The 11454-nt window shown below is 42.5% G+C and overlaps 1 protein-coding gene across 2 annotated transcripts in view; it reads right to left on the bottom strand.

The window, feature by feature from the left end:
- atg4da (autophagy related 4D, cysteine peptidase a) overlaps positions 1–11454 on the bottom strand; it is a 26528-nt gene continuing 15074 nt past the window's right edge. For both annotated transcript variants that reach the window (XM_043695029.1, XM_043695028.1), the window contains exons 9-11: positions 10932–11008; positions 9014–9133; positions 1–5940 (exon numbers count right to left, since the gene is read on the bottom strand). In XM_043695029.1, coding sequence (XP_043550964.1) covers positions 5758–5940; positions 9014–9133; positions 10932–11008 — 380 coding nt within the window. In that variant the 3' untranslated portion in view covers positions 1–5757. The remainder of the gene's footprint in view (positions 5941–9013; positions 9134–10931; positions 11009–11454) is intronic.

Below are 11454 nucleotides of genomic sequence, written 5' to 3'. Positions count from 1 at the left end.
TATAGGGATTGTCAAGTACCTACTTTCATTTATTTCAAACTGCCAAGCAGCTTCAAGTTAACAGTTTATTTCTGAACAAAAATAAATTAGAAAGAAATGGTGCTTTAGCCTCTTGAGGAATGTGGTTATCACTTGTAATATAGATCTGAAAATACTGCAATTTCAGACATTTACATGTCTTTCAGGCCTTTCCACAAATCTCTTCATGCTCATATTAAATCAAACGTGTAGAGAAAAATACATCTTCTTTCCAGTGAGTTCTGTTTAAACCATCCCACTGCTCCTTTAATGCTACATGTCATGTGAAAAGGGACTACAGTGCACAGCAGTGATCTTAGGGACATGACAGAGTGGTCCACTCTCCCCATCAGCTTCAAAATTTTTAAGGACAATGGGAGAGGCACTTTTTCCTCTCTTATCTCCCACCAAACATGACATCCTCAAAGGGTTAAAGCCCACTAGTGTTACCTGGGAGGCTCTCCAATCCCATAGTGAAAAGGTGTCTGGTCAAACAGTATTGTGACTGGTTGCAGAATACACTGTTTTAGGAAGGCCTGTGTTGATTCTATGTTTGGGAAAAGGTCCACCAAAAGCTGAACTGAAGTGGGCCGAGTCCAGACCTCCTCCTCGGTCTGAAGGGAACACTGCTGCAGAAGGATAAATGCAGAACTCATTTTAACCTCTCACCTTCTATTCTCTTCTGAAGCTACTGACCCACTTGAGGTCTGCTTCTGTGCCAACCATTCTGGGAAACCTCACCCACGTGTATGACCACTTGGTGCTGATCCTCACCTGAAGCTTCATGTATGTTCCAGCAGAGTTACTGTGCAGCATTTGGGAAGAGAGCCTGGCTGATTTACTTCTTGTAATCTAATCTAAGCACTGAGCACTAAGGGACCTAGAAATTAATTTGGATACAATCAATCAATCGACACAGGCCTTACTAAAACAACAATGTTGGAACAGTTACTTTCAGTAGTACATGCACAACATCAATGAACAGATTTCAGTGACAGTAGAGTACAAACACCATTACAACACCAACAATTCAATCTCCTCTCAGACAAAGCAGGGGCCATCAAGAAGATCAATCTCAAATCCCTGCTCATTCCAAGCTAAGTCCATTCTCATTTCAGAGCTAGGAATTGGAAATAAAATATTGCAAGTACAGCAAAAACTCAAGATAAATTGCTCACTTGATTTTCTTTTCATTAGTTCTGGAGGATTTGATTTACAACATTTGCAAATCTGTAACCAGGTGACACGGAGCACAAAGACCAGCCAACCCAGCAATGACCATACTGGTGAGTTCATCGAGTCATGCAAAGAGTTCTCTTCAAACAAAGACAGGAAAGCTTCCGAATAGTTGAGGGGTAAAGATGCTGGCTGAGTCAGGGAGGTCATGATTTCAATAGCTCTTAGAATCATGGTGGGGAGAGAAGGGATTTGCCCCTTTCCTGATTTCTTCCATTGTTAAAGATCAGACAGCGACATCTTCCACAACTACATAGCCTGCCTGCACATGCCCAATGATTCACACACAAGAAGCAATCCCAGCAATGAGTCCATACTTGGATTGGTGAGCAAGGAACAAAACCATAAAAGTAGACATCAAGACACCGCTATCATTAGGGGAAATCAGGAAAACATTCCACACACACCACCTTGCAGCCAACACTCACTCCTCTGCTGCTCAAGAGCAGGAGTTGGCATCTTTCTGGAAAGCAGACAGAAGCCAACCTTCTCAGGTATCAGTGATAACTCGAACCATCCCTGGAACTTTTTCCAGTTCGGAATACTGAATCAATTCTGTTTACTGATCAAATTAATGAAAGTAGTTCAGCTGAGAGAGTTGAGTTGGAGTCAGACTGAACTCATTGGAAAAAAAACCCTCCGACACCGCATCCACACAATGAATGTGCTCACTGACAGCGCATGTCAGATGGTGCTCAGGAAGTAAGGGCGCCAGAGTGCAATCCTGCTGAAGCAGCAATTTAATTAATAGAGGAAGAACAACTTGATTGTATAGCAGCTTAACATTTCTCAAATAACTCAAAGTGCATCTTAAACAGTAGTTATACCATACAATACAGCATTCCGCACACAAACAGCAATGAGATGCCAAATCTGTTCCGATGGAGTTAGTTAAGGCAGGAACATTGGTAAAGACAGACATTGGGAAAGTACCCTGCTGCTGAACACCAAGGACAGGGGTTCCACGGGTGGATACTGACTGGGAGGGGTAGGGGAGACGGAAGACAAAACAATAATTTCTCAGTTATTCAAGACAGAAGTCAGAAGTTACACAACACCAGGTTTCTAGTCCAACAGGTTCATTTGAAATCACAAACTCAGAGCTTGGTGATTTCAAATAAATTTGTTGGACTATAACCTGGTGTCGTGCGACTTCTGACCTTGTCCACCCCAGTTGGATAATGACACATCCACTTCATTCAAGACAGAAGGAATTTAACTTATTCTCTAGATGGACTGAGATTCAAGGATATAATTATTCCACATTAGGGCAGGTGACAAACTCCAGTGAATTGATGAAAGGCAGGTAGAGCTGGTTCTCCCAGAACTAACTGAACATCTTTGTGTACTGAGTCAGCATACAGGCAGCACAGTTTCAGTAAGTCAGGAGTGTTTACATACATCTGGCAGTCCAACCCAACACCGACAACCAATAAAAGGACCTGGATGTTATGGAAATAGTCAAGGTAATCAGAAAAGAACTGAGTTACTGACTACATATTTGAGTTTGTTTAGGAAGGTTATAACACATCCAGAACTAAACATGTCCCCTCCAACCCTTGGCACCAATTCTAAATTTAAGTGCCCTGCATACCCCACAGTAAGCCACACCCATTAGGAACTCTCAATGGGAGCAGCGAAACTGTAATAACTTCTTCACTAACACTCCAGTTACAGTAGGAAGGTGTATGACCAGAATCACAGAAAAGCAGGCTACTGAAACCTACATAGGCTTTCAACTTCCTATTACTATTCAAAGTCTTCAAGAATTAAAGACATGCAACATAAATGGCTTCTCAAAAATATATTGCTGAAATTATTCTGCAAACTGATAGAAGTCCCTCCTTTCTCGACCAACCCCCAAGAAAAGGGGAAGAAATTATTTGAGAATAGACAAACATCGCAAAAGTTAGACTGGCAGCCCTTCTCTAATGAAGGCTTTGCCAGTGTTTTTCTCGTGGGAGACTGAAATGCAACAATGAATAAATTTAGTGAATAGAGGTAAATATTGATATCAAAAAGGTTTTCCAACAGCAATACTAAAGGCTATGCACCAGATGAAGAGGTGACAGTAAGATTACACTGGGCTTTCCTGGTTTTGTTTGGCAACTTGAACATCTCCAATCTCTGGATCATCTTGAAGTGGGAGCCTTTCCTGATCTGGCCAGAACCCCTCCCAGACCCTCAAGTCCTTGCAAGTTGCTCTTGATCCTATCTCCAAGGAGCCCAACTCTTTCAGCAAAGAAACATTCCCAAAGACAGGATCTGGCTTTGATAGCTTCCTCTTTACACAGCGGTATTACAAAGACTTCCAAAGAAAACCAATAATTATCATATTGTTTGGATGAAAACACTAGTAGTCCATTAATAATAGCAAAATCTTCAGTAGCTGGAATGGACCGAGAGATATTAATGCAAATCACTACCAGGTCCAGAGGAAGTAAAGTCAATTTGTTGCTAATTACAAACAATGTGTGATATTCTTTAGCAAGTGCAAATAAAACATGGGGATTCTCTAAAGGAAAAGCAGAGGTGAGTTAGCAATCTGTCCAGCAATACTCAAGTTTCCAAACATTATTCTAAAATCCCCACTGCACCCCAGTAGGCCCATCAGCTTCTGGTTACAAACATATTAGGAAGCATGTAAAACCAAGAGCTATGGAACAAACCAGAAAACTGCTGCACTGAGATTCCCGGTCAGAAATAAAAATGATTTTAAAGTAAGGTCTCCTAATTTAACTGGAGGGTCAATTTGGTACTTTTCACATGTTTACATTACCCGAGGGGAACTGTCAGAGGCAAATAATCCCAGACCAGTTATGTTTCTGTCAAATTACACTAATGCAGGAAATCCTACCAGCAAACATTGACAGTACTATACAAGCATGCAAACAGTCATCCTCTAGGGGCAGGGGGTGAAGAGACAGTAGGCCGAGAGGGTGTAGATACAAGGACATAAACACAGCTATATTTCAAATGAACCAGCGTTTTCCAAAACACAAATAACCACAATACAGGAATTGGATTGGATGAGAAATAAACTTTGCATTAAACCAGCTATTATTTGTTTGATCAATTCATAAAGAAAGGGGGGACACTGCTGGTTTGAGTTAGGTAGCAGTGCTGGATTTGCAGGTCATACAGGGATCAGACTTTGCTTTATGACCATCTCATGTTCACAGACTGGAAGCTGTTCGGTCCAGTATGGGTTAGTACAGAACAAAGGTCTTTTCTATTCCAATTTTGTGCCCGAATATGAACCACAGGAGAGCACCTATCGGACACTGGTCTTTTCCATTTCCACACCCTGTGCCTGAGCATCAAATAGTGTTCAACCTTGTGGCTAGTCAAAGCTTCTTACGCAGAGGATGGCTGCAGAAAGCAGCCACTTCCATCCCATCACCTGGTTACAAATTTGAATGTAGGCCGCAGAGGTGAAAGGTGCCTCATCCAACTCTTCCTTGCATTGACCTTTGTCACTTGATGTTCCCAAAGAATTGTGTGTGGTTGGATTTGGCACAATGGGAGGGCAGGTTTAACAACAATGCTGGTTCTGATCTTTCTCCCGTTCAATGCAAAATTATTCATGTTAATCGCAATCTTTCAGATTGAAAGATTTCACTCCTGAGAGTGGCTCCAAAGACACTAAGAAGATTCAGATCACAAGAATGTCAATGTTTAAACAGAATGTGTAGGCCAGTTAGTAGAGTCTTCAGAAAATTCTAAAGGAATGTCGCAGACCCACCAACCTGAACACACACACACACACACACTTGAGTGACTGGTCTGAAAGGATTTCTGTGTGCCACAGCAAATACACACAATGTAGTGAAGCAACACAGTCCTCCCCTTTCAGCTGATGGCTGTACCTCCCTGGGAGAAACAGTGGAAAAACATTCACATTGAAGATGGACTTGGTTGATTCTGTGCTGAGGGAACATTTGTACCCAATTGTTAGACGCTAGGAAGAGCCACGATTCAGGATTCCCAGCCTCAACTAGGATTTGATCTCCTCAAATTATGAAGAACACTGGATTCAGCTCCAATGCCTGGCAATCCTCCAGCCCTGCCATTGACAATTCGGGCTCACACACTGAGCTGGTGAGCTGAAGGACTGCTGTCACCGGACTACTCCTACCCTCATGAACATCATCCTACACAATGTAGCAACAGGTGGGCCTTTTGGGATACCCGTATCAGATTTTACTACAAACAGTGTTACTCAGCTTGCAATCGACAACTTGCCCAAAAACTAATCCGTAACAGACTTGCGCAGCACTAGCACTGCCACAAAAGAAAAGAAAGAAAACCCAATCAAATGCTGCTTGGTCAGGAACAGCGCTAATCCCAGTCACCAAGAGAAGAGGTGGTCTCCCCTCAGGGGACCATCCCCTTCCTGGAAAGACAACAGAATATAAATAAAAGGAACACTCCACGAGGCTCCCAGTTTCAGCCCTGCTGAAATACAGCAGGCACAGATATCTAATGGAGTCCATTTGCTCATCACAGAAAGACAAATTCATCAGTGCTGTTCTGCTTTGACTTCCCTGGTCTTCCAGATTTGGAGATTAGCACAGTTTTATCCGGTTTGAGTGTGCAGAGTTCATCCAGACCATAATCCTGAGCACAGCCCCTTGCAAACGTGAAAATAGGGTATTTCTCCTTCAACGATGAGGAGCCCAACACCTAAAAAAACAAAATACAAAATACGAGATCACCCGATGCAGTCAAGCTGACAGAGAAGTGATTTAGGGTCAATAACCAACTACTTAAAAGGAGCTGCCTTTTAGTGATATTGGCAACATTGGATGAATTTCCAACACCATTCCCCATTCCCCCACAAAGTGAGGAAATGAGCAGGTGATGGGTTAACCTCCATGACAGCTGGCAGTAACTCTGGGAATTGACTGGTGATGAAGCTGCTCCTTTAACAAGGTTACGTTGTCCTTGGTTTTGTCCCCACTGCTGGCCTGGTCCATAACAGACTAAACAGATGGGGGCAGGACCCCACACAGTGGCTCCATTTGACTAGAGATTTGCAAGATATTTATTGATGAGGTTATTTTGTCCCAACTTAATTCATTTGTACAGAAACACTTTGCAGTCCCTCATTTGCTGTATCAGGTAACTCTGCAAATACCTGCTGGGTTTGGATCTCAAACTACTCCTGAGAGTGTGAAACCACCGCTTAATGTCACTTTCCAAGTTTAAACCCGTGTCCTGATTTGAATCTCAATCAATTTGTGATGTTTTAGATTAACTTTTTTTAAAATAAAAACCCACCTTACATTTGTTAATAAAGATCTTTCAAATGTTTCAGTCCCAGGCTGAAGATTCCACATTTCTCTTGGCTTAACACACATCCCAGATCCCTGACACTAACCCATGTCCAGTGTTTCTTTCTTTTCAAATCCTGCAGACCATGAATATCCCCCATTTCAGTGACAAGAACTGGATTCTGCTTAGTGTCACATGATCACAGTCCTATACGGTTTGATCACCATTTTGGTCAGGTTGTGTTGTGCTGTTCTGCAAGTGTAGGTCAAAAACCTGATGACTTTATTAAATGCTATTCTGTATTAGTTTGTAATATAGAACATAATCATAACCTGCTCAGGTTCCTGGGTCTCTCTTGGGTTCATCCTTTATTCAAGGAACAGCTACTGTGTGTCCTTGATAAGTATGTACCTGTTGGAAGTTGTGAGCGCAGGAGCAGTTGTTTACCAAGGAAGTTGAATCTCTTGTCAAGAGGAAGGCGGCAGCTTGTGTTAGGGTGAGATGTAAAAGGCTCAGTTAGGGTGATTAAGAGTTACAAGGTAGCCAGGAAAGATTGAAAGGGTGAGCTAAGATGAATGAGGAGGGGACATGAGAACTTATTGATGTATAGGGTCAGGGAAAACCTTAAAGCTTTCTATAGGTATAGAAGGGATAAAAGAATGACTAGAGTAAGGTTAGGACCAATCAAGGACATTAGTGGGAAGTTGTGCATGGAGTCAGAGGAGATGGGGGAAACACTAAGTGAATATTTTTCATCAGTATTCACACTGCTAAAACACAATGTGGTCAAGGAGAATACTTAGAAACAGACTATGAGTCTAAATGGGACTGAGGTTCACAAGGAGGAGCTGTTAGTAAATTTGTGGACAACACTACGGTCAGTACAGTGTGCATAGTACTGAAGGATGTTTAAGGTTACAGAGGGACATAGGTAAGCTACAGAGCTGGGTTGAGAGGTGGCAAATGGATTTTAATGCAGAAAAGTGAGAGGTGATTCACTTTGTAAGGAGCATCAGGAATTCAGAGTACTGGGTTAATGGTAAGTTTCTTGATAGTTCAGATGAGCAGAGAAATCTCAGTGTCCATGTACATACATCCCTGAAAGTTGCCACCCAGGTTGATAGGGCTATTAAGAAGGTATACAGTGTGTTAGCTTTTATTGGTAGAGAGATTGAGTTTTGGAGCCACAACATCATGCTGCAGCTGTACAAAACTCTGGTACGGCCACATTTGGAGTATTGCGTACAGTTCTGATCACTGCTTTAATGGAAGGGTGTGGAAGCTTTGGAAAAGGTTCAGGGGAGATTTATAGAGTGTTGCCTAGTACAGAGAGAAAGCTTTACAAGGAAAGGCTGAGGGACATGAGGCTGTTTTCGCTAGACAGAAGGTTGAAAGGTGACTTAATTGAGACTTAAGACAAATCAAAGGGTTAGATAGGATGGACAGTGAGAGTCTTTTTCCTTGGATGGCGATGGCTAGCACGAGGGGACATAGCTTTAAATTGAGGGGTGATAGATATAGGAAACCCACGCAGACACGGGGAGAATGTGCAAACTCCACACAGTCAGTCAGTCGCCTGAGTTGGGATGTGGAGTGCACTGCCTGCAACAGGAGCAGACTCGCCAACCTTACAGGCATTTAATGGTCGTTGGATAGACACATGGATGAAAATGGAATAGTGTCGGTTAGATGGGCTTTGGATTGGTTTTACATGGCGGTGCAACACTGAGGGCCGAAGGGCCTGTACTGCGCTGTAATGTTCTATGTTTACAGTTTTCCATCATATTCATGTGGTTAGTTATCCCATCCTGCTTTGCAATGTTAAATTTCACCTACCATTATTCTGTCCATGTATGCATTTTGTTCATCAGTAATTTGATTCAACTGTCTGTGACTGTGGTACAGTTTATCATTGATATACTGCTCCTGAATCCATGTCCCTGACAATCAACACAGAGCACAGGTTCCCAGTTCAATACTCCTCTCCATCAGAACTCAATAATATTTCCTCTAATGGTATCTATTGTTTCCTACAGCTAACCCCTCAAGTTACGCCCCAATTCTCCACAGCGTAGAGTTTAACTAGCAGCCTCCCTTGCGGAACCCTATCCAGCACTGCAGGCTGATTTCCCAGGCCCATCGCACGCTCCAAGAATATCAGTGTGCAGTTATCTTTGTCAAGTTGATCCTTCTCCTGTGCCAGACTCATCTGGTGCGATGGATTGGACCATGTTTCAAGGGTTACTCATAGTCAGTGACACCTATGTCCCACAATGAATGTAAAAATACCATAAGACATCTCTGGCACATTATTAGAAGCAACACAGAAACAAAGATGCTAAAGGTTATTCTTAGTTCTGTATATTGCATGTTACTGAGCTACTATCGCAGCATTTAGCACATTTCATTTCCTCATGCACAATTTCAATCAGGAACAAAGGATGTGAAACAGACTTACTGCTCAGAATGAAGTGACACTCACCATTGTGACAGTTTTACACAAGTTTTCAAAGTCTTCCTTAGTCCTTGCATAAAACCCTATAGTACAGCTGGGATCCATCTTACTGAAGGACAGCTTTCTTGGAGAGATGCAATGAAATGACTGTGGGGGGAAAAGAAAACATGCTCATTGAGAAACAGCTTTGTTTTTAACTGAAATAATTCAGCCTCCTTCTAATATCCAACCAGGCCTTTCAATACACATTCGGCGGACTATGACATCTGCAAGAACATCAGTTCAAGCTTCCTCCAACATGCCTCTCTTGATTGAAGAGGGTAAGACTGGACAGTACAGAAATTAATCGTGAGCTTAGCTGATCAATGCAGAGTGGGTGAACATTGGGACAACTGCGCTGCCCAAACAGGTGAACAATGCTGGCATTTGCATGTGTGAATGCTGAACAATGCTGGTTTGATATGGGAAGGCAGCCTTCTCTTGGCTGAGTAGCATTCCAAGAAGATCTGTGCGCTTTCAGGACAGGATGGAGAGAAGGATTAGTCATTTCTTCTCTAGTGTGACAGTCATGTTCCTGTGCAACCCCGTACTATACAAGAATGCCACATTACAGTGTTGGCAATCCAATCATGCTATACCCAGCACACATTTTAAACGTTTGTGCTTTAGAAATAGTGCGTGCTATTTGTCAATTAGGTTACAGCAAATTTGCATTGATGGAACACGCAGATAGCACAACAACCAGTACTTTTTTAAAAACGGAAATCCAAGTTTCATTACCTTCAGTATCTTGTGATACGATTAATCTACATCTAATAGATTCAGACATGTGTCTGTTAATCAGTGCTCACTTCTCCAAACCACAAGCACTGTCTCGTGGATCTGGTCTACTGGACAAAAGGATTCAAGACTCTGGCCATACAAAAAGCATTAGGAGGGAAAGTAAAACATTTCTAATATCAGCATAGGATTGTCATCAGAATTAGCAGTCAGTGGGCTGGAGGAGGAGGTGGGGAATATTCACTGGAGAAGTCTTCTTGTAACTCACATCTTAAACCTGTGACCTCTATCAGCCAGAAGGACAAGGCCAAGACAGGAAAGCCAGCATTTCCACTTCCAGTCACAAACCGTACTAACATCGAAATACAGTGGTTAGGTCAACAGTGTAGAACTTCCCTACCAACACTATGGGAAGATGTTCATTTGCAATAAATATAGCCGGTTCCTTTGATAGAATTTTTTTTCAAAAAAAAAAGTGGTCAGTTGAGACCTCACTTCATCCTTCTCCCTAGAAGGCAACTGTTCTTAATATGGTTTAGTCGAAATGACAAGGATCCTAGGACCAGTTACTTCGGGCACTCAACGTCTAAGTGGGCTGGGGGCACCTTAGTTAAACCTCATTCAGTCAAGATCTGTCAGTGAAATCTTATTGGGCATTTCCCCCTTTTAATTCTCAATCCAATGAAGCCAGAATAAAACTCAACACAAAGCAATAATTGGGCAAGGTTTGAGAAATATAAATGCTCCTGAAATTTTCCCCAAGGCTGCTGGAGGATTGGTAAGAGTGTAAAGCCCACTTTACTCTATCGTCCAAGCTGGTAAGACCAAAACATCAGAGCACAGGAAGCTGGTGCTGCAATGTCCCATAGCCAGCATCTGTGATGTGTATAAGAGTTTCCATCCCCACTGAGTGATATTTCAGCCGACTGGTCAATTCATGTCCACCAAGTGCCTCTATGATGATAATGCAGTTACCTAAGTAAAGAGATACAACAGATTTTACCAAGAAATTCATCCTTCTAACGTTAAACCTGATGCTCTCAATACGTATATGTCTACTTTGTCCTGCAATCATAAGGCACTGAGACACAGAGATATACACCACACAGAGAGACAGAGCTCTTGACACTGATCCAGCCCACATTAACAGCATAACCCTACTTACCTCCAACTGAAAGTCATGCTTAGTTACATCCACAACAGGCTGGCAATAGTGAGGGTCCAAATACAGCAGGAAATCATCTGCAAAATGATGACACTAATTACTTCATTTGCTGTTTCATTATGACTCAGGCATCCACTGAAGATGACAGTATTCTCAGCGAGCATAGCTTTAGGGACAACGAAAGTGCTCAGTACTCCTAGGCCTGGAGGAAGGAAAGGGACTAAAAACTAAATGTTCCTGATGACTATTGCATGACTCATGTATATGCACTGAGCACAGGCTGTGTCCCACTTACAGAGTCATAGAGATGTACAGCATGGAAACAGACCCTTCGGTCCAACCCGTCCATGCCAACCAGATATCCCAACCGCCAGCACCCGGCCCATATCCCTCCAAACCCTTCCTATTCATATACCCATCCAAATGCCTCTTAAATGTTGCAATTGTACCAGCCTCCACCATTTCCTCTGGCAGCTTATTCCATACATGTACCACCCTTTGCGTGAAAAAGTTGCCCCTTAGG

This window comes from Chiloscyllium plagiosum, chromosome 8 (genome assembly GCF_004010195.1).
Source record: "Chiloscyllium plagiosum isolate BGI_BamShark_2017 chromosome 8, ASM401019v2, whole genome shotgun sequence".
Lineage (NCBI taxonomy): Eukaryota > Metazoa > Chordata > Chondrichthyes > Orectolobiformes > Hemiscylliidae > Chiloscyllium > Chiloscyllium plagiosum.
This window is presented reverse-complemented; position numbering and strand designations above follow the sequence as displayed.